General features: G+C 44.0%; 1 protein-coding gene across 1 annotated transcript in view; it reads right to left on the reverse strand.

Moving 5' to 3' along the window:
• The window catches only part of KCNMB2 (potassium calcium-activated channel subfamily M regulatory beta subunit 2), a 282,179-nt gene extending 277,520 nt beyond the window's left edge, over positions 1-4,659 (reverse strand). The window contains exon 1 of the mRNA XM_035133238.2: positions 4,310-4,659. Coding sequence (XP_034989129.1) covers positions 4,310-4,362 — 53 coding nt within the window. The 5' untranslated portion in view covers positions 4,363-4,659. The remainder of the gene's footprint in view (positions 1-4,309) is intronic.
• Positions 4,660-24,584: the final 19,925 nt, after the last annotated feature.

Below are 24,584 nucleotides of genomic sequence, written 5' to 3' on the forward strand. Positions count from 1 at the left end.
CAGCTGACTGCTTTGATGTTTGTTCTCTTTTTATTTCCTGCTGAGCCTCAAAAATGCCTTCTCTTTGTCAGGTGGTTATTAACTTGGTTTTGAAAGGTCATCTTCACAGATGGAATCTAGAATGGGTGTAAATATTTTTTGGTAAACTTCTTTGTAATATTCACATAGCTCCTTCATTTCAGGACTTGGGCAGCATGTTCATACCATTTTATGTGTTCAGCAGGGTCAGAGTAGCGACGTAATTCCTGGATCATACCACTTTAGATTTCTGGGGGACGACGACATGTGTTTGAATATTCTGTATTAGATAGATAGATGGATATTTGGAACATTCACCTTAAAAAGGAACTCATTCTAGTTCAACACGTTCAAAAGGAACTAATTCCAGTTCACATTTATCCCTTTAGAAAGCTAATCAGTTTGGTTTGCATTTAGTTCTCAATTCAATTCAAGTTCATTCAAATGATCCTCAGCAGAAAAGTAGGAAGTCCCAAAGAAGTCCTTGCATTAGTGGAATGACATTTACTTGTGCAATCAAAATTCACCACTATTTCCTCCTCTCTCACACCTGTCTACTGAATAATCCCCCCTCCCCGAAGGCTTTTCTGCATGGGTAAGAATTCCAGATATTTTAGTAGTAACATACTCCTTATTCACCCCTGCCTCTCTGAAGATGTTTAAAAGGGGATGGAGTCCCCTTTTATGCAGAATCCAAGAACACCCCAGAAATAGTAGAACATAAATATTTTATGCACGCAAGTCTCTGGCTATACATGTATTAGTTCACAAATACAAGTTTAAAATACAAAAATTCATGAAAAAATAGGCTTAATTGTATAAATTCCCAATGCAACCCTGTATCAGGAAGTTTTTAATGTTTGACCTTTTATTATGTTTTTATATTTTGCTGGGTGGGAGCCAGGTGGCAGAGTCTAGGGCTTGCTGATCAGAAGGTCGGCGGTTCGAATCCCTGCAATGGGGTGAGCTCCCGTTGCTCGGTCCCAGCTCCTGCCAACCTAGCAGTTCGAAAGCACATCAAAGTGCAAGTAGATAAATAGGTACCGCTCCGGCGGAAAGGTAAACGGCGTTTCCGTGCGCTGCTCTGGTTTGCCCGGAAGCTGTCTGCTGACAAACGCTGGCTCCCTCGGCCTGTAGAGCGAGATGAGCGCCACAACCCCAGAGTCGGACACGACTGGTCCTGATGGTCAGGGGCCCCTTTACCTTTACCTTTTATATTTTGCTGGAAGCTGCCCAGAGTGGTTGGGGAAATCATCATCATCACTCTGGGTTTTAGCCAAGCCTTCTAGAACAGATTTGGGGGAGATGGGTGGGGCACATGGGAGGACAAGAGAGAGAAGAAATTCCACTGCATGAGCAGACGTTGTTGGAATATAGGTTTACCTGTTCCTAGTTTGGTACTCCAACAGTCACACCACCTGAAGGGCTGTCTGATCCAAGCCTGGTCTAGCGATAAAGATAACTCTTAAGAAAGGAGAATAGTTGGGCATTGAAGCTGCCCACACACAGTTAGTACCTGGATGGCTCACAGAGCAGGCAGGCAGGTCACCAACTCACAGTCTCCCCCACTATGATGAGATGCATTGCATTTCTATTTCAGTTATGGTAATTCTAAGGTTGCAACTGTCCATGTGAACGGTCATATGCAAACGTTATGCATATCTGCGCCTGCTCCTCGCCCCCCAACAATGCATATGTGGCTGACTCTAGTCTGTAGGGTTGACAACTGAGAGGTCACCCATGAAATTGCAGCTCAGCCAGGTTACCTCCTCCCAGCACTTAGACAAGCTGATATATCTCAGTGTAACCCTCTTCACAAGGCTACTGTGGTCATCAATAAGAAAAACAAAGCACCGGAGATGCAGGGGGAAAAAAGTTCAGGAAATGATAAGTAGAAACCCATTTTGACTGCCACCAAATTGGACTACAGACAGCAGTAGATTTGACTGGAACGATGTAGTAAATTATATGAAATGTAATTTATGAAACCAAGACTGCCTCAGAAGAATTTCAAGCTACAAACAAACCACCTTCTGAAAACTGATTTGACAGCTCCTTTCTGCCAAATGAGACATTCTTCTCCAATACATATATAAGCCACCCACATCATTTCATTCCTGCATGCTCATATGTCACCAGAAGCAGCGTTTAAACCTACTTAACAATGTTTTTTGAAAAATATTTTTGCCGGTGCAACCACAAGCCCCCTTTGACATTCCCCCCACTGGCACTTCTGAAAACATACATGCTTAAATCTACATGGCCCTCTCCCTCAATATCTCTCACTTGCTTTCCCCATGATGCGGTCACGTTGCCAAATCTAACCTCAGTACCTAGTCTGCATTGTGTCATCATTGTAGCATTGTCCCGTTTTCTGATTGGCTGGAAGCATCCATTTGCTTGATCCAGGAAGGAGAAAAATGAAGAAATGTGTGGGGTGTGTGGGTCAGATCATGAGATCAGACACAAGTAGCAGCAGCCGTTGAAAACAATGGTGCCGAACTATCTATCTATGGTGAAAATTCACATAATCTTTGAGATTTTCAAGAAAATTGTCTACCACATTGAAATTATTAATATCCGCCGCAAAACTTGATAATTTTAAGCAAAGCTGTAGTCATAAATGCAAAATATCTCTATATTTGAAGCATTCAGATGAAGCAATGGCAAACCAGCAGGGCTGCCTTTAAAAAGAATTACAGTTCCACAAACCTTCTAACTCCTATGGGGGGAAAAAGATGGATTTTGTAGCTGAACGTTTATGTCTGGCTTAATGATATTTGCTCCCCTGCCTCTCTCTTCTTTTTATCACACAGTCCAGTCCAGCTGCAAACACTTCCTGCATGCATATCAAAGTGCATCGAGATTATAGGATTATAAAAACAGGATCACTTAAAGCTATTCACTTTGTGCTACCATTATGGCTGCAAATTGATATTCCCAGCCAAGTGGGTGCTTATTTTATTAGCCCCAGGGATTCATCAAACATCCTCAAAATTGCCCTCTTCATAATGTGATTCAGCGGAGCTGAGCACATAAGGTTCCGAATATACGCCAAACTCAAGGAGATAATAACACTCTTTTGATGAAGCACTCTGCAAAAAAGCAAAAAGTAGGGACGGGAGCAGAAATACCACCCAACGAAGGCGACAATTTGACCACAAAATTCTTCTCTACCCTGTGTTCCTCCAAGGAGGCCCTCAATAACAAACCACAGTCAGAGACCTCAGAGGATCCCTTCATCAGGATTTCACTGCTCAGCCTTGGCTTCAATTCTTGTATTACATTTTGCCCATAAAATAATCATAGCTGGGATTGGGGGAGAGGACATTGACCCACAATCTCCACAGTCCACAGAATCATGGCCCTCACCTTTCGTTACTATTCTATCCCCTTCTCCCACAAAAAAGAAAAGAAAATAGAAAGCAGGGAGTTTCCACAAGCACCAAAATTATTCAAAAACTGGAATTTTGCTAATGGGTGTATTTACTGTTCAGCAAGCGCAAGTCTATGTTTTCCTCTCGTTAACTGGGGGCAGCCACCAACAATATCCATGGCTGTTATAAAGCTAAAGAGCTCATAAATGCAGCCAACCAGTCTTATTTTCATTTTTTATGCCGTTTGCAACAAGTACAGACCAGAAAAACAATGGGTGGGGGGATTTGACAGTAACCATATCCCCCCCCCTTCTAAAACCACATAGGAGGCATTTCCCCTTCACCTCCTACAACTGCGCCTGTGAACATGGTTTGTTTATCACGAGGCACCACTCTGCTCTATGTAAGCCCTCCTTGAGTCCCATTGATTTCAATGGGAGAAATGTAAGTGTGGAACCTAAAAGACGAAGGGTGGCTAGCCCATTTATCTGTGTGCATTGGCTTACCAATGCCAGGTTCTCTGTGTCACTGAGCTCTGCTTTGGGAGTAACCACTGCTGAATTTGTAATTTGTCCACATTTAATTTCCCTCTGGCCTGACTTTTTACCCTATAAACCTTGTGTGTACACCCCCCCCCGATAACGAAGAATAACGCTTCTTAAGAAGCAGACTGTAGTCCACCATAGCTTACGCCATCACAAATTTCAGGTGCCACAAGACTGTTACTTTTGCTGCAAGCAACTAACACGGAGCCTACCCCTCAATAAGTCTGGACTTGACTCTCCCATTGCAACCAGCTGGAACTTAGCTCAGAAACTTAGCTTGGGCTCCGCTGTGCCCTCAGTTTCCTATTATTTCATTGCCACTAAATGCCCGGCAACATCCAAGCAGTTTAATTTTATTGTTCCACTTACCCCCATTTTTCTTTCTGGCCCAAAGCGAGCTTGGTTTCCTTCGGGTGCTCCATGCTGGTAAACTGGCTATTGCACCTCACCTGACCATAATAATAATAATAATAAAAGTCCCTTCTGCCAGAAGGAAGAGGAAAGCAATATGCAAAACAAACAAAGAAACCCAAGAGGAAAGCTACACCCCTATAGACCAGCACTCATAGCAACAGACGGAGAAAGACTATCCTCTCGCTGTTTGTTAACTTTTTCCAGTCGTGAAGCAGTAATTCCTCTGGAACTGCAACTCAGCATGTGTGATGCAAGGGGCGCTTTTGAAATGGCGTTTTCCTCTCGCTTGCCAGCCATTCCTCACTGTCCCTGCCAACCCTGAATAAAACTCTTTCTGATGTGGCAAGGTCTGCGGAGCCAATTGGACAACAAACGGTGCCTATTTGTTTTATTGACAGATGGCAAGGGCGAGGTGATATCCGGACAAGGGGGTGGGGTGGGGAAGGTGATTGAAAAGGTTCTCTGGGCCATGCTTTTGGTTTAAGTTTATTGTGTGTGGTGGTGGGGGGTGAGAAAGGTCTCTCTCTAAAATTAGAATTCTATTTTTAAAGAGTTACCTACCACAAGACAATTTCTGGGAAATGCAGCTGGAGAGTTGAAATAGTTAGTGGTCAGGCAGGGACAATATGTACGACAGAGATCTGATTGTTAAGAATATAAGAACACAATAAGAGACTGCTGGATCGGGCCCATGGCCCATCCAGTCCAGCATCCTGTTCTCACATTGGTCAAACCAGGTGCATTGTGCGAAACCCACAAGCGGGGGACCCAAGCACAAGACCACTCTCCCCTCCTATGGTGTCCAATAACTGGTACTCAAAAGCACTACCGTGTTCAGCTGTGGAGGCATAGCACAGGCTTCTTCAACCTCGGCCCTCCAGATGTTTTGAGACTACAGTTTCCATCATCCCTGACCACTGGTCCTGCTAGCTAGGGGTCATGGGAGTTGTAGGCCAAAAACATCTGGAGGGCCGAGGTTGAGGAAGCCTGGCATAGCATAACCTCCATGCCTGGTAGCCATTGATACAGTAGCTGTCTCCTCCATGAAGTTCTGTTTTTAAAGACATCTAAGTTGCTGGCCATCACTGCCACCAACAGCGAAGGCTTCATTTTGAGTTACCCGAATACTGAAAGGCAGAGTTTTATGGTTTCACATCCTCAATGAGTCTTCCCCAACCTGCGGTCATCTTGGTGCTGTTGGATTCAAAACCCCATCAGCCCCAGCCAGCATGACCGATGGTCAGGGATGATAGGAGAAGCCGTCTGGGGTCCATATCCCTGTTCTATGTGGTGGAAGTTTTTAGCCTCTACTTCTCACTCAAGCTCATGTATATATGTAGAAAAACACCTGCAGCACTGAAACATTTATCAATGACATTTAAAAAGATGGCTGGGAATGAAATGGCAAAATTCATTTCCTTCCACTAAAATAATAGCATTCAACCAATTCCAGATTTACAAGGAAAACAAAGGGTTGAGTCAGTGTGGTATAGTGCTTAAGAGTTGTAGACTCATAATCTGGTGAACCGGGTTCGTGTCCCCACTCCTCCACATGCAGCTGCTGGGTGACCTTGGGCTAGTCACACTTCTCTCAAGTCTCTCAGCCCCACTCACCTCACAGAGTGTTTGTTGTGGGGGGAGGAAGGGAAAGGAGAATGTTAGCCACTTTCAGACTCCTTCGGGTAGTGATAAAGCGGGATATCGAATCCAAACTACTCCTCCACTACTTCCTCCTCCTCCTCCTCCTCCTCTTCTTCTTCTTCTTCTTCGATAATCCCCTTGTATGTATTTCCCTCCCTGTAATGGCAGTAACAGTATAGCTGATTTACAAAGACAAATGCCATACATTAATAGTGGGAATGGGGATGGGTGAGTGGGTGGGTAGGAAATTTATAAGCCATAGTCAAGGCATCCCCAAACTTTGGCCCTCCAGATGTTTTGGACTACAATTCCCATCTTCCCTGACCACTAGTCCTGTTAGCTAAGGATCATGGGAGTTGTAGGCTAAAACATCTGGAGGGCCGCAGTTTGGGGATGCCTGCCATAGTCCATGGGCTCCTACGAGAATCTATGTGTTGGATAGAGAAGTCTAGCTTTTATTACTTTTAAAGTCAGCTTCTAGTCATCATTGCACATCTAAAACATTTTTAAAATATGTTAGAGGAAAATGCTTACATATTATGAATTGATTAATTAATTAAATTTCTATACCACCCTCCATCCAAAGATCACAGGACAATCTAGAATGTAAAACACAAAAATATATATCATAAGAACACACACACACACACACACACAGAGAGAGAGAGAGAGAGAGAGAGAGTTTAAAAGTCCATGTATTGTAATCAGCCAAAGACCTGGGACAAGAGGAATGTTTCTGCCTGGCACCTAAAGATATGTAATGAAGGCATCAAGTGAGCCTCCCTGGGGAGAACATTCCACAATGGGGAGCCACTGCAGAAAAGGCCCATTCTCGGCTTGCCACCCTCCAGGCCTCTCGTGGGGAGGCACATGAAGAAGGGCCTCACATGATGATTGCAGGACCTGTTGGTGGTTCATATGTGGGGAGGTGGTCCTTGAGGTACTGCGGTCCTGAGCCGTATAAGGCTTTATAGGTTTTTAAAAAAGGAGTTATGTTTAATTATACCAGTTAATTAGAACAGCCCATATCCAGTAAACCAAGGGTTTCTCTTGAGATGCCTGGTCTCCCTGGCTCTAGCAAAGATAGACAGAAGGCAAGAGTTAATGTGGACAGATGGTGTTTTCCAGACTGCAGTTCCCATCAACCCATGTCAGCATTGCTAATGGCAAGGAGTTATGGGAGCTGTAGTCCAAGAAAAGTGGCTACTGTTGTTACAATGTAGTGATGTCTTTTTTCGTAAGCCACCTTGAGCATGGTTCGAGCTGTGGAAACATGGCAAGCAAATAAAATTGTGTACATACATATGTATCTATGAATATCAACCGTGCAATGCGATGCATGCTTACTTAGAAGTAATTCTCATTGATTTCAAGGGGATTTACTCTCTAGTAAATAAACATAGAATTGCAGCCCTAAAGTGTTCAAATCTTCCGTGTAATCCTGATGCTTTAATTTAATTTAATTTCATTCCTTACCTCACTCTGCTGGTGCACTTTATCTGATCCCAGAATTAACATGTGCATAAGAAAAAGGTTTATAATATAGAGGTGGGAATGCACAAGCGTCATTCCCAGGACGTTGCTGGCTTGCGTTTACTACCCTAAAGAAAGAAAAGGGGAGGGAATATAAATGAGAGCATTGTAAGATAAGCACGTTGGCAGCAACATATACTATGGAGAATGTGCTTAAGTGCATTGTTTGTGAGATAGGGAATTGGAGAGGAGAAGCTTAATGCAGCTTGAAGTGTTGTTGGAGATTTCTTTTCATTAACCTTCCTCAACCTCCTGATGTTTGAGTCTGCGACTCCAGACAATAAGCCTGATACAGTTCTGGCCGCACCGTTTTCTCAAGGCCTGCCGGCTGCAGGCCAAGGATTCAGATTACAGGTAAGTAGTTAGCTAGGAAATACCTGGAAGGAGGGATGCCTTTTCCCTTGTTGACCTCGTAGGAAAGGATGTTGTTGGATAGGTGGCTTGTGTGAAAGAGAGGCAATAAAACTGGCAGGCAATGGAGTGGAATATAAATGAAGAGGCAGACAGCTGCAGCTTGAAGATTGCTTTGTTCCAGAGATCTTATGTGGATTTGGATGTCTGTTCAAGTGCTTAAGGCATGCTCAACCTGTATATTTGTAAATAAAATATGGTAAAACACCTATATGCTTCCAGTGACTTTCCAACACATGCCAAACCTAGGTGAGTGCCACACTCTTGAGACATCTCATCCAAGAATGCCTTGCATTGATTATTGGTCCAATTTCCTATCTCAGGAAACTTGCTAAGGAAGGGGATCTTTGCAATTAGCCTATTGTTTTAACAGATCTTACAGGTCCAAGGAGGGTTTCTCAAGGAGTGGTCCCACTGCCACCTCTTTTAAGAAGCATTCTCTCTTTGAGAAGCATTTTGGGGCTTGTCTTAATTTGAGTTGTTTCCCATTTGCCTTCTAGCCATCTTCTAATCTATGCCATTACCCACAACTTCAGGGTTTACCAGAAGCTCTCCAGGCTTGCTGAAGTGAATGAACATGCTCAGGAGCAATGGTGTTGATCATATGTGTCATTTCTGCAGTCTACAAATTGGCCAAGGCTTCAACCATATCCCCAGACCTACCAGCTCTGGTTTTAAAGCAGAGGTTGGATGGCCATTTGTCATGGATCCTTTAGTTGAGATTCCTACATTGCAGGGAGCAAGACTAGATGGCCCTTGGGGGTCCCTTCCATGTAACAATATTCCAGGCTTCTGCAACCTCGGCCCTCCAGATGTTTTGAGACCCTGACCACTGGTCCTGCTAGCTAGGGATCATGGGAGTTGTAGTCCCAAAACATCTGGAGGGCCGAGGTTGAGGAAGCCTGCAATACGCAAACCAAAATTCACACTTCTCTGAATTTTTCAGAGGGTTGGACTCGATGACCCCCCCCCCAAGAGTCCCTTACAACTCTACAATTCTATTATTCTATTCCTAGCGGCATTTCCACACCTGACCAACATATTGCCCTTCCCCATAGTTTGCCCCATCTCCCTCCCACAGTTTGTGGATTGAAAAGCATGATGACAGTCTTACATTTATACAGCATATTTAATCCTTTTAATGCTTTTCTCCATCTCTATATATCACTGAGGAAATCCCCAGAAGCAACAAACTAGCAAGCAGGTAACTTTACCTGAGACTAATTATAGTGATCCATCCTAATTAGAGTAAAGCACAGAGTGACACAAAGGTTATCTCTTATGAACAAGGGAAGACCTACAACACAACTCATCGAAAGGCGTGCTAATAGGGTTGCAAGCAGGGTTGGGGGAGAAACTGGATTTCGTTTGCACTGAAAGACAAACCCATTCAATTTGCACTTTCAAAAACAATAAGTGAACTGAAACATCACTGCTGGGTGGCTCAGCTGGTTAGAGTATGGTGCTGATAACACCAAGGTCACAGGTTTGATCCCCATAATGGACAGCTGTCTATTCCTGCTTTGGACTAGATGATCCTCAGGGTCCCTTCCAACCCTATGCTTCTGTGAGAATAGGCATCCTCTGAAATTCGCAGTTCTCTGAATTTTGCAATGCAGTTCTCCAGCCAAGTAATGTGTACAAAAATAGAACGAAATACATGGACTAGGGTAAAGTATTCATGCATACACTGCATGGATTAATGATAATGGACAAAAATGCCTCAAAATGGGGGGAAATGTGCGTACAAAAATGTGTCTGTTCAGAGAAATTCAGACAAAATGCTAATGAATATTCAGGAGGAGTTTTTAAAATGAAAAAAAAACACTGATGTGGAAATATATAGAAATTGAATATAAGATAGGAAAGAATGAAAAGTGACAGTTCCGCTGTCCCTAATTGTAATACGTTTCCCTTTTGTGAGTGGGATGAAATAAGGTTGAGACTGCTCCTATGACCAGGCCAGCCTAAGGGATAAGCCATGCTCGGAGTGCCTATTACCATACTCTTCCGTGTATAAGACGCCCCCTATTTGGGGGGACTAAAATTTAAGAAAATGGGGGGAGATTGCCCAGAGTTGTTGAACTTTTTTTGCGGAGGATTGCACAGTTGTTGAGCTTTTTTAGGGTGTGTGTGTGCCAAAAATCACTCGCCCGCCTTGCCTCCTAACGTCTGTCCCCTTGCCGGCAATGGCATCCTATTGCCCACCCAATTGCCGCAGCAACACCCAATCAACACCACCCCTTGCCGCAGACACCAATAACATGCTGCAGACCATCTCCGCCTCACGGAATCAACCAGTCCCACGTCCCGCCAGGCACTACCCATGCATAAGACGACCCCCTATTTCAAACATAAGTTTTCAGTAAAAAAACTTAGACTTATACACGGAAAAGTACAGTAACTGTTTTCAAAAGAAGGATGAGGCACAGCACAATGTGGTGTCGATGTTACATTTGTCACTCCTTTTTTTTTTAATAAAAAAAGCTTTATTGGTTTCCAGAAAATTTTACAAAGTAATAACATATAAACCCCTCACAAATAATAGTAAACAATGATTAATCAGAATTAAACAAAATACATGTACATGTAAAAAAATACATGTACATGTAAAAAATACATGTATGGCAGTCTTTCATGTATATCTTTAATACTCTGCCCCCTCCCTCCCAACCTCCCTTTCCCTCTGCTTCTCAGCCCTCACTAAACTACGCTGTATTTTCCTTTACAGTCATACCTCGGTTTAAGTACGCCTTGGTTTGAGTATTTTTAGTTTAAGTACTCCGCGGACCTGTCTGGAACGGATTAATCCACTTTCCAATACTTTCAATGGGAAAGTTCGCTTCAGGTTAAGTACGCTTCAGTTTAAGTACTCCGCGGACCGCCTGGAACAGATTAATCCACTTTCCATTACTTTCAGTGGGAAAGTTCGCTTCAGGTTAAGTACGCTTCAGGTTAAGTACAGACTTCCGGAACCAATTGTGTTTGTAAACCGAGGTACCACTGTATTTGTCTGCCCACTATTATTTTTAATTTTTCTTTCTACCTCGTTTATTTGAGCCTTTAAAATTCTGGAAAGAGGTCAGTTTTCTCTACCTGGCATTTGATATAATCTATAAACAATTTCCAATTGGAAATTGGAAAATTGGAAACATTTGTCACTCCTAAGGGGGTGAATGCAGATGCCCATTTGCCAGGTAATAACTTTGCATGGCACACATTTAAATGCTTTCCAATCCAGTTATCCAGGAGGCTTCTTGAAGACTCTTCTGACACCCATGCTATCAGTGCATAGAAGGCAATCAAATGACAAAGGGGAAGCTTTCCCATCTGAGGGTGGCTTTGGTCATCTGCATTATCTCCTGGCCAAGGAGAATTTTGCCACACATACAGTGGAGACATATGGCAACATAAATGGAAGAACTTATCATAACCCCGAATTCTCTAGCATACATAGTATGCTATCACACGCCTGCACTGCTTGAGTGGTTAAAAAAGTCTTTAACCACTTGCCAAGGTAAAAGGGAAGCTGGATGTAGATAATGGCTTTTACCCTGTTTGTGGAATGCTCTCCCTAGGGAGGCTCACCTGGCGCCTTCATTACATATCTTTAGGTGACAGGCAGAAACATTCCTCTACTCCAGGGCCTTTGGTAGTAGTAGTAGTAGTAGTAGTAGTAGTAGTAGTAGTAGTAGTAGTAGTAGTAATTTATTATTTATACCCTGCCCATCTAGCTGAGTTTCCCCAGGCACTCTGGGTGGCTCCCAATCAAGGGTTAAAAATAATACAGCATTAAATATTAAAAACTTCCCTAATCAGGGCTGCCTTCAGATGTCTTTTAAAAATAGGATAGATGGTTATTTCCTTGATATCTGATGGAAGGGCATTCCACAGTTCGGGCGCCACTACCAAGAAGGCCCTCTGTCTGGTTCCCTGTAACCTCACTTCTCGCAATGAGGGAACTGCCAGAAGGCCCTCAGTGCTGGATCTCAGTGTCCAGGCTGAATGATGGGGGTGGAGACGCTCCTTCAGGTATACAGGACCGATGCTGTTTAGGGCTTTAAAGGTCAGCACCAACACTTTGAATTGTGCTCAGAAACGTACTAGGAGCCAATGCAGATCTCTCAGGACCAGTGTTATGTGGTCCCGACGGCCACTCCCAGTCACCAGTCTAGCTGCCACATTCTGGATTAATTGCAGTTTCCAGGTCACCTTCAAAGGTAGCCCCATGTAGAGCACATTGCAGTAGTCTAAGCAGGAGATAACTAAAGCATGCACTACTCTGGCAAGACAGTCTGTGAGCAGGTAGGGTCGCAGCCTGCATACCAGATGGAGCTGGTAGACAGCTGCCCTGGACACAGAATTAACCTGCACCTCCATGGAACGCTGCGAGTCCAAAATGACTCCCAGGCTGCACACCTGGTCCTTCAGGGGCACAGTTACCCCATTCAGGACCAGGGAGTCCCCCACCCCGCCCACCCCCTTGTCCCCCCAAAACAGTACTTCTGTCTTGTCAGAATTCAACCTCAAATTGTTATCCACCATCCATCCTCCAACCGCCTCCAGGCACTCACACAGGACATCCACCGCCTTCACTGGTTCTGATTTAAAAGAGAGGTAGATCTGGGTGTCATCTGTATACTGATGAACACCCAGCCTAAACCTCTGGTGATCTTTCCCAGTGGCTTCATATAGATATTAAAAAGCATGGGGGAGAGGACGGAACCCTGAGGCACCCCACAAGTGAGAGCCCAAGGGTCTGAACACTCATCCCCCACCACCACTCTCTGAACACGGCCCAGGAGGAAGGAGCGGAACCACTGTATGACAGGGCCCCCAGCTCCCAGCCCCTCTAGACAGTTCAGAAGGATGTTATGGTCAATGGTGTCAAAGGCCACTGAGAGATCCAGCAGAACTAGGAAACAGTTCTCACCTTTGTCCCTAGCCTGCCGGAGATCATCCACCAGCACAACCAAAGCAGTTTCAGTCCCATGGTGAGGCCTGAATCCCGACCGGAAGGGATCCAAATGGTCCGCATCCTCCAGGTATGCTTGGAGTTGTTCAGCAACCACCTGCTCAATCACCTTACCCAAGAATGGTAGATTTGACACTGGGCGATAGTTGGCCATATTGGCTGGGTCTAAAGATATTTTTTAAAGAAGCGGTTTAATGACTGCCTCTTACAGTGGTTCTGGGAAGGCTCCCTCACACAGGGAAGCATTCATTGCCCCGCAGAGCCCATCACTCAGCCCTTCCTGGCTCGCTTTCATTAGCCAAGATGGGCAAGGGTCAAGGAGACAGGTGGTCGGTTTCACTCGTCGAAGCAGCCTGTCTACATCCTCGGAGGTAACAGATTGGAACTGATCCCATGTAACATGACTAGGCAGGACTCTAGCACTCTCCCGCCCCACGGTGGAGTCTACCTCCTTCCAAATCTGAGCGACTTTATCTGCAAAAAACTTTGCAAAAGCATTGCAGGAGATCTTGGGGTCCCTACTAGGCCCTGGTGATGAAGGTGGTTCTGATAGACTGCGAACCACCTGAAAAAGTCTCCTGCTGCTGTTTTCTGCAAATGCAATAGAGATGGTGAAGAAGGTCCTCTTTTCCGTCACCATTGCCACTTGGTAGGCTCAGCGTTGAGCTCTAGCCTGTGTCCGGTCTGATTCAGAATGAGTTTTCCACCACCGGTGCTCTAGCCGTCTCAACGATTGTTTCATTGCCCTCAGCTCCGGGGGAAACCACAGGGCTGTCCGGGCTCCATGCAATCAGAGAGAGCGCTTTGGAGCTAGACAGTCAATAGCTGTGGTTAACTCTGCATTCCAGCGGGCCACCAGGGAATCAGCTGAAAGGCCATCAATATGGGATAAAGCATCCCCTACCACTTTCTGGAATCCAACTGGATCTATTAAGTGGCGGGGGCAGACCATCCGAATCGGTCCCACCTCCCTGCAGAGGGGAAGGGTTGTGGAGAAGTCCAGTTGCACCAGGAAGTGATCTGACCATGGCACTTCTTTTGTTTCGCTTTTACTTAGTGTCAGATCACCAACATCCGTAGAGGTAAACATCAGGTCTAAGGCATGTCCGTGGCTATGAGTTGGGCCAAAAGTATTCAGAGACAGCCCCATGGAGGCCATGCTTTCTAGGAAGTCCCGAGTGGCCCCTTGTAAGTTCGTGTCGGCATGGATGTTAAAATCCCCCAGGACAACCAAACTAGGTGCTTCATCCAACCAATGGTGAATTAATCCATGGCCTTTCAAACCCATGTGTGGGTGGGTTATTGAAGGCAGCCCTGTTTAGGGAAGTTTTCAATGTGTGACATTTTAATGTATTTTTAATCTTTGTTGGAAGCCGCTCAGAGTGGCTGGGGAAACCCAGCCAGATGGGTGGGGTACAAATAAATAAATAAATAAATAAATAAATAAATAAATATTTTTGTGATTTTTATATTGTAAACAGCCCTGTGATTTTATTATTATTATTAATAACAATATTAATACTACAACAACTACTACAACAACAGGCTGCCTTTGCCTCATGTCACATTAATGAATCCATGCCACGAAGCCATTTATAATCTTTCCAACCAGCCATTCAATATTCATTCTAAGCGGTATGAATATTTAAAGCTCAGTCTGCAGAGGTCAAGGCCTGGGCGCCTTGTGTCAGAATTCAGCTCCTTGCCTGCAGGTTGTGTATCCTGCATGACGACACTGGTACACTCAGAATTTTATTAACCCTTTAGATACATTGCATTAAGGTTGATTGGCTGACTAGAGATTTGGGCAGGTAGGAAAGCCAAAATAAGGAATCATTACATTGGGGGATACAGAACTTGGCAAAAAAAGGGGGGGTTACAGGTGGGTTTTTGCAGCTACAGCTAGGCCTGGGTGAGAATTTAGATATTGTATGTATGTATGTATGTATGTATGTATGTATGTATGTATGTATGTATGTATATGCCACCTTTTCCTCCCAGGAGTTATAGGTGGTGTACATGCTTCCCACATCCCTGTTTTATTCTTATAACACCCCTGTGAGGTAGGTTAGGCTGAAAGGCAGTGACTGGACCAAGGACTGTCCCCCCAGTGAGTTCATGGATGACTGGGGATTTGAACCCTGGTCTCCCAGGTCATAGGCCAATGCTCTAGCCATTACACCACACTGGCTCTCATTTAAAAGCGAGCCTACCTAACTTGCACTTTGCAAAACAAGATGTGAACTGAAGCGCCAGAAGTCCCTTGCACTTCTCCATACCTTGCAATGCATATATTAGTGAAGATAACAGAAAAATGCATTAGATCAGGGAGATTTTGCTTAACAAAAATAATGTATATGTTATGCAAAATTGCATATAAAAAATGTCTATAATAGGAAAAATTAGCACAAAAATGCTGATGAGTTCCCATGAGGATTTTTTTTTTTAAAAAAAAATCAACCCACCCCCACAAACCAATGTAGAAACATGGATAATTGAACTAAAGAAAGAAGAAGCAGAGTGAAAACAAAATATTCACTCATCCCCTATCTGCACATAGCATGTTTTTCCATTAGATGTCAGTGTTTGCTTTGCTTTGGAATGAGCCGTGCTTTTGTCAGCCATTCGATGCTGACCTTGCTGATGTTTGTCATAATTCAGAGAGTCAAACAAATGGAATGTTGGTACAAATGGAATGTTGGTAGCCTTCCGTCATGATTCTCAAAAGAAGAAAAGTCTCCTCTGTTTATGTGTATGTGTATTGAATCCCCTTTGTTGTGGATGTTCCTTGTGGTTCTCCAAGTCTGTTTTCATACACCCACCATACCTGTCAGACACTCTAGAGGGGGAGCAGAGCCCCTGAGAAGAATATTTGAGCAGTTTGCTTTTCCAATCAGTACCCCCAAGTCTATCATCACTGCAGGAACCCCTGATTGCATCAAAATTCTTTTCATTCTGTGTTTCTACCAGCAGTTGTGTGCATTGATTTTTTTTTTTTAAAAAGACACACAAACACACAAACAATTCTGAAGCAATTGTATGACCAGCTGTATCAAGGATATTGCTTTTTTATTTTTATTTTTGCATAGTATTCTATAAAGCAGAATAATGCACACTAGGAGACCAAATTACTTCCAAACAGCACCTGCATTTAATACAGATTTTCAACCAAATACAAAAATCACTGTGGATCTCTGGTGAGACATCCATTTCAACAAATAGCCTTTCCTCCCAAGTTCCTGAAGACAAATGATAACTTCTTATTATTTAGTTTCTTATCATATTCCGGCTTGAATGATAAAGTGCACTAGTTTTTCCAGGATAGTTGTGTGTTGCAATTCTTCCAGCATGATGAGTCTTCGTTTATTGGAAAATGATTCCTACAATATATACATAATTCTCTCCTTTATCACACATGCTGCATGACATCAAAATATCAAAACAAAATTGCATATGCTTAGTGGTTCCAAACTGTGCTTCATTGTAACAAAACAGGCTGTCTGAGATTTTATTAGTAATCCCCTGGCCCAAGGGAAGACAAAATCACTCAAAACTACTCAGTTTATGCCAACTAGGTCAACCTTCACCCACCCCTAAAAGCAACACTGAGACATTTGTGTCATGTAAGTTTTAAACGACATAAATGCCCAGCAAAAGGTGGTACATTGGTAAGATAGAGGGAGACGGAAGAACAGAACAATGGTTAAAGTCTGACTCTCTTTCCTCCTCCCTCCTCCCACTTGCCTACTTCATCTTCTGCTTCTGATTCGGGACTGCTTTCTGCCACAGACTCTCCCAGCTCACTAAGCCCTGTTACCGCTTCCGCTTCCAACACCTCCTCTCCCCAGTTTTCTCCCTCTGACCGCTCATGGTTGTCCCACCACCACTCCCCAGGCTCTGAGTCTTCTTTGATTGGTCGTTCCCCAGCTGGTTCCTCCCACCATTCCTCTGCATCCAACCAATCCATGACAGTGGGGGTTGAACCTGGGACCATCTGCATGCAAATCAGATGCTCTGCTACCGAGCTGCAAGCTACCGCTTGTTGATATTTGTGGTTTCTCTGCCAAAGCAACTCTCACTTGTGTAAGCTCAGGAGAAGCAGTTTTGTGTAGTCTGTACATGCACTTTTGTGATCTTGATAGGAGCATTCTGCCCATGTCAACTCAAGCACCTTTGGCCCTGGACACAGTTCTTCTTAAGTTTCCTAAACCAATGACAAAACATGCGCCAGTGAAAAGACAGCGGGAAAAGCTGCCCACAGAGGAACAGCCTCTGATTTTATATCTGATTTGATTTTATGATTTTATATGGGTTTGAAGCCAGTCAGAGTGGCTGGAGCAACCCAGCAAGATGGGCAGGTTGTTGTTGTTGTTGTTGTTGTTGTTGTTGTTGTTATTACTATTATTATACTACTATTATTATTAGATGCTTCCTATGACCTTGGCCAGGTAAGCCCAGCCCACGATGCACACAGATCCAAACTGCTTGGCTCTGCTCTCACGCGGGTGGAGCTGTGGTCTAAACCACTGAGCCTCTTGGGCTTGGTGATCAGAAGGTTGGCAGTTCGAATCCTGGGGTGAGCTCCTGTTGCTCTGTCCCAGCTCCTGCCAACCTAGCAGTTCGAAAGCACGCCAGTGCAAGTAGATAAATAGATACAGCTGTGGCAGGAAGGTAGACAGCGTTTCTGTGCGCTCTAGTTTCTGTCATGGTTCTCCAATGCACTAGAAGCGGTTTAGTCATGCTGGCCACATGACCCGGAAAACTGTCTGTGGACAAATGCCGGCTCCCTCAGCCTGAAAGCAAGATGAGCACCGCAACCCCATAGTCGCCTTTGACTGGACAAACCATCCAGGGGTCCTTTACCTTTACCTAATGCAGCACTAGTGATGGATTCATACCAGAGTGTCCACACATTATTCTGCTCCATTAATTGTTCTGCACTGCTTCCCCAATGTTACCACATTACTCCTATCTAGAAGGGCACTCTTGCATGGAGACACAATGAAAATGGGACACACACACATCCGCTGGAACGTTTGTGGCATGAAATGTTACACGATTCCAGCAGGGTGTTTTGGAACATGGACCAATTGCAAGCAAAGCAGTATGTCTTCACATACAAGCAGTATTAAAAGTGGTATCACCCAGACAACCTTCTAAGCACAAATCATCAATATGCAGTAGAAAGGACTTCTGAAGGAGACCCAACCACTACACTACTGGGCAGATTACAGTAACTGCACAGCTGCAACTCCCAAAACAGCTTTGAAAAAGATATATAAACAAGCCTAATCCTAACGTGATCTGTCACTATGCCCTACAATTGAGATGACCTCATTCTTGTGTCCTTTCCCCTCCCTGAATGATGCCAAGAGTTTATTCCTCAGCTGTGTGTTGATGCAGCTGCAGCTGCCACAAACATCTTTGTTTTAAATGTAGACTCTGGTGATGTGCTTCCTTTGAGAGCTGGAAACCTATTCTGGTCAGGATTAGAGCTGCAACTGGGGCAGGGGGTAGAAAATGCATTTGGACTCACTTTCTCCTCCATTAACTTTCAGCTTTCATTTATACTGTACATGTCTCTTTTTTATATATTTATAAAAGTAAAGAAATGCTACTGAACTTTTGAATAGCCTAGAATTGTGAAGAGAAAGAGAGAGAAGAAGAATTTAAGAAAAATCTGCTGGATCAGATCAGTTGCCTGTCTAGTCCATCAGATGCCTCAAAAAACCTTTGAGCTGTTATACTTTTTTTTAAAGATCGTGAGCACTTTAGGGGCAAACTAGAATGTGATTAGGTGATTAGGGACATGGGTGGCGCTGTGGGTTAAACCACAGAGCCTAGGGCTTGCCAATCAGAAGGTCGGTGGTTCGAATTCCCGTGGTGGGGTGAGCTCCTGTTGCTCGGTCCCAGCTCCTGCCAACCTAGCAGTTCGAAAACACGTCAACGTGCAAGTAGATAAATAGGTACCGCTCCAGTGGGAAGGTAAACGGCATTTCTGTGCCCTGCTCTGGTTTTGCCAAAAGCAGCTTAGTTATGCTGGCCACATGACCCGGAAGCTGTACGCCGGCTCCCTCGGCCAGTAAAGCGAGATGAGCACTGCAACCCAGAGTTGGTCACGACTGGACCTAATGGTCAGGGGTCCCTTTACCCTTTACCTTTAGAAGGTGACTGTTGCTCCCCACTTCTTGCAAATATTGTGTGTGTGTGTGTGTGTGCGTGCGTGTGTTGGAAAATGATAAAAGCTATCGAAGGTAGCAGAAAGAATAAGGCAGAATCAAATAAATGAGACAGCTTTTCTCAGTGTGCATCATGTATATAGGCTATGGAGCTGACCTTCCATGGGATTGCCTTGGCACAGAATGCCCTAGCCATAATGTTTTAGGCTGTGGATGAAAACAAATAATATTTTAAGAGATGTGTGGAAGCTTGAGAGTGTCCACATTTGGGTCAAAATGCAACCACGCCGTTTTTTGCCCTAGGCAGTGGTCTTAAAAACACACCTCACTTCTGCAAGTTGTCATCATGAACCAGAGGATGCTTGAGTTGAGATTCCTGCAATTCGGTGGTTTCAAAGAAGAAGAAGAGGAAGAGGAAGAGGAAGAGGAAGAGGAAGAAGAAGAAGAAGAAGAAGAAGAAGAAGAAGAAGAAGAAGAAGAAGAAGAAGAAGAAGAAGAAGAAGCAGCTCAACAATTTTCGGTGTCCTGGTTTTTACTTTTTGAAATATGGCAACCCTATATATATAAATAATATAAGTTCCTGCTAGTTACAGTGAGAGGGTGGATTTAATAGGATTCCAGGCAAGGGGAGTGTTCTGCTCCCACAGGTTCAGTTATTTAGTGTTAGCAAATCAGTGTATTAGTATAAGTATTAGTATAAGTAGAAGGAATAATAATGTTGCCCCTTAATGGAAAGGCCTCAAGGCAGGCTGGGAAATGAAGGTATAGTAATATTTTAGTTTCTATTGGCTCTGCCCAGAGCGGGGGGGGGGAGGATATATGACACCTCTAACTCAATATAAAGTTGCTTCTTATGTTCCTATGATTTCCTGGTATACACATGCATAAGGTGAACTTTGAAGGCAGTGTCACGTTGTGGTTAAGAACCAACCATGAGCACTATTGAAATGTTACGTCTCTCCACCCCCACCCCCCTTTATTGAAGATTTCATTCTCAGCTGTGCCACCTTTTATTTCTTCAGAATCTCATCTTTCTTCTTCCTATATTTCTTCAGAATCTCATCTTTCTTCTTCCTATGACTCATGGAGCTTGTTTACTCTATCTGAGTCTCTAAGACACACTTGGGAGGTCTATAAATATCTTTGTGACATCTGCATGTCTAAGGTGGAACACTGATGATGTTCCAGCGATGATGCAGATCGGGCAGGTAAATGCCAGTTGGTACAGCTATCGCAACTGCGTCAAGCAAACGGAAGCAAGGCAGCGCTGCAAACTCAAAACACAGCCAGCATGAACTCTGCTCTTGCTCTTTTGGGGGGGCAGTAACAGGGCTTTGCTGGAAATAGCAACACACCATTTGCTCACAGCTTTAGCCAGCTGGCATAAATCAGATACGGTATACTGAGGATGTATCAGTAACATTTGCTAGAATAAATTTGGGCTCCGCTTCCAAAAAAAACAACCTGGGCTTAGACTCATAGAATTGTAGAGTTGGAAGGGACCTCAAGTCTTGTTAGATGTTGCTCTTCTGCAGACATGTGGGAGAACACATTGGCTCTGGAAATCTGGCTGAAGCACCTTACTCGGTGGTCAAAAAAGAAATGAGATACTGGTGCTGACATAATGTTTTCCTGCTCCAGAGTTAGATTATTCATCACTCTGAGAAACAGCCACCACCAGGGAGATACCTTGCTAGGCAAAATTGCTGCTAACCATTACATGGGAATTAAGAGGAACATGCATGTGCCCATGCTTATATTGGATTGCATGGTATGGGAATATCTACCCTTTAGGTTCCAAGAGATTCCCTTTCCTCTTGGCACACTTCCAGGAGGAGGAGGAGGAGGAGGAGGAGGAGGAGGAGGAGGAGGAGGAGGAGGAGGAGGAGAAGAAGAGGAGGAGGAGGAGGAGGAGGAGTTTGGATTTGATATCCCGCTTTATCACTACCCGAAGGAGTCTCAAAGTGGCTAACAATCTCCTTTCCCTTCCTCCCCCACAACAAACACTCTGTGAGATGAGTGGGGCTGAGAGACTTCAAAGAAGTGTGACTAGCCCAAGGTCACCCAACAGCTGCATGTGGAGGAGCGGAGACACAAACCCGGTTCACCAGATTACGAGTCTACCACTCTTAACCACTACACCACACTGGCTCTCTGCAAAGTTGAAGAACTGAATCAGAGCATTTATAGCACCCTCATCAAACTATAATTCACAAAACTTCTTTGGGGGACAGTGTGTCAATTTAATTGGTATAAAGAGAATGTAATTTTGCAGCATAGATGTACTCAGCACCATTCAGCCTTGAGTCAGTGACAAAGACAACATTTCAGTATTTGAAATTGGCTTTCTTTGTTCTTCCATGTGCAGTTTAGAGAAGGAAAAATATTCCAAATAAGTGGATCATGAAAAGATTAAACACTTCTGGCCAGTTAGCGCTATTCCTCCTCCCCTCCCTTTCTTTTCCAGGAAGTTAATAAAAACAGAACTATCTCCAGGAAAATCATACAAAGCACATAGCTTTGGAGAGTTGTAATTAAGGTATTTTGGCAATTAACTTCTAATCCTGTGGAAATAAACAACGTAAAGAGATAATCTTTTCCATCCTGCAATTTGAAGCAATTACAAGCCCAATTATGCAAGGCAGCGAGTGCCCTCAACTTTGTTGAGTTCAGTTACAACTGAGAATTCTCAGTCACAAGCAAGAGAAGCTCAGCCATTGGCAAGTTTAAGCCCCTTGACTTCCACCGTGCTCCTAATGCAGAAACGCTTGAACATGTGACTTGGAGGTATCTTAGTTTAGAGGAAAGGGGAATAAAAGGGGATGTAACAGAGGTGCAAAAATTATGCATGGTGCTGCGAATGTGGACAGAGCTAAATTTTTCTCCATTTCTTATAATGCTAGAACTCTTGTACATCCAGTGAAGCTAGATATTGAAAGATTCAGGATGGACAAAAAAAAGTAATTCTTCATACAGTGCATAGATAAACTATGGAAATTGGTCTCACAAGAGGTGTAGTGATGGAAACCACCTTGGATGGCTCTAAAAGAGGATTAGACAAATTCATGGAGGAGAGCCTATCAAAGGGCTGTCACATGGAAGATGGAGCAAGCTGGTTTTCTCCTGCTCTGGAGAGTAGGACCTGAACTGATAGCTTCAAGTTACAAGGAAGGAGTTTCTGACTAAATATCAGGAAGAACTTCCTGGCAGTAAGAGCTCTTCAACAGTGGAATGGACTCCCTTGGAAGGTAGTGGGCCGTCCTTCACTGAAAGCTTCTAAGCAAAGGTTGGATGGCCATCTGTCATGGAAGCTTTTGTTGAGATTCCCACATTGCAGAGGGTTGCACTGGATGGCCCTCTAGGTCTCTTCCAGCTCTACGATTCCATAATTCTGTGATTCTGATTAGTAGTAGCCACAGTGGCTTTGTTTTACCTCCACTGTTGGCGGCAGTGAATGCCAGTTTTTGGGAACCACAAGTGTGGAGTGCTGTTGTGGTCAAGTCCTTCTTCTGGGCATCTGGTTGGCCTTCATGGAAAGCAGGCTACTGGACTCGATGGGCCTTTGCATGACCCACTATAGCTCTCCCCATGGTCTTATGTTATGTTCTTACATAGCCTTACACCAGATCACACCACTGCTCCTTCTACCCCTGTACTGCCAACATTAACTGGCAGCAGCTCTTCAAGTGCTTCCTCAACCCTGCTGCATGAGCATCTTATAAACTGGAGGTGCTGGGTTGAAAATCAAATGGGGGGAAACCCTTTAACTTGGCTCAGTGTGGTTTCTCAGTGAACTTTTGGTGGTTCTGATGGAGCTTTCACATCTCTCCCCCTTCTCTCTCAGTTCCCCCTGTAGAAGGAGATGAAATTCAATCAGTTTGTAATTTATGCGAACCTGCCTAACTCACGGTTCCCAAAGAGATATGCCAAGCAAAACACAGCTCTCCTTCGAAAGTCACACTTTTCGATTAATAAATGCACACTTTGGAATAATTGCTATGATTTAAAGAAAGATCCAGTACTTCTCAACAGAGTGGGGAAGATTGTGACCAAGCAACCTGCCAAGCAACCTGATCAGACTGCCATGAGCTGTTTCTGGGCAATTTCAAGGCCTAGGAGGCTCTTCAAGGCAACATTGCGGCTCTTTCTGGTCTCCCTTCTTAGGGTTCTTTATCCTTAAACTAGACTTGGCTCAATAAAAAAATTCCTTCAGTAGCACCTTAAAGACCAACTAAGTTTATATTTTGGTATGAGCTTTCGTGTGCATGCACACTTCTTCAGATAGTATCTGAAGAAGGTATCTGAAGAAGTGTGCATGCACACGAAAGCTCATACCAAAATATAAACTTAGTTGGTCTTTAAGGTGCTACTGAAGGAATTTTTTTATTTTGCTTCGACTCAGACCAACACGGCTACCTACCTGTAACTAGACTTGGCTCAGACAGCCTTCCAAACAGAGGACACCTTCAAACTGGAAAGCACAACACATGGCCACTGTAAACCTTACTCAAACTAGGGGACGGACTATTTCAATGCTAGAAGTTTGCACTTCCCCTTTCCAAGGTGTGTCCCATCCTTATTAGCCTGCCTGAGGACAAATACTAATATTAGTCACTTGCTGGCTTTTTTTTTATAACTTGCTTGAGGTTGCATGCCTTTCACAACCCCTGGCCGTCTGAGAGCCCTGAGGAGACTATCCCCCTGCCTCCTCAAAATGGCAGTTTGGTTTGACCGACCTGGATCAAATAAAGGAAAGCTCTTTTTTATTTTTTATAATCAAGGATAGAAGTAGTGAAAAACCTCTACAAAATCCAAACAACACTTTTGGCCTGATTGCTGTGCTATGTGAATAGATCATTTTAAGTTCTGGAACTGTGGCAAGCCAGCACTGTGGGAGTTCTTGTTCTCCGTACCGTGCCACAAAAGTCCTTATTTACGTTTTGCTAAACATTAACTGTCTGGTTGCCATGGGGAAGGCTGTCGTTGTCCGGGATACCCTCCCTGAACATGTCTGTGTGCATGTATCCATCTAATGACTTGACAGCACTAGTTTGAATGCGGTGAGGCGAATATGAAAAGGCTTGTTATTTTCAGTGCGACACCAGCTTTAATATGAGAGAAGTATTATTAGATTATTAGCAGAGCTTCCTGCTGTTTTATCATTTGGCTTATTTTTCTTTCGCCTATAATTTTTCTGCGCTCTCTCCCTCTTCCTCATGATGATCCTGTTGAGAAATGTAATAGTTGTTATAATGGGTTTTGGTGGCGGAAAGAAGAGTGGGGCTTCTCGGAGGAACAGGGGTTCAGCTGAACTTAGATGTACCCTGAAATATGAGCACATTTGCAAAGTGCCCTTTTATTAAGAGGAGAGATTTGGGAGTACTAGGTGATTTAGCCAGGAATTCTTCAATGGCTCAGATTTTAATTTGACCCAGATAATATAAGAATTCACGAAACTCATAACATGCGCCTCTTCTTTGAGGTGAGCATC

The sequence above is a fragment of the Zootoca vivipara genome, chromosome 5 (genome assembly GCF_963506605.1).
Source record: "Zootoca vivipara chromosome 5, rZooViv1.1, whole genome shotgun sequence".
NCBI lineage: Eukaryota > Metazoa > Chordata > Lepidosauria > Squamata > Lacertidae > Zootoca > Zootoca vivipara.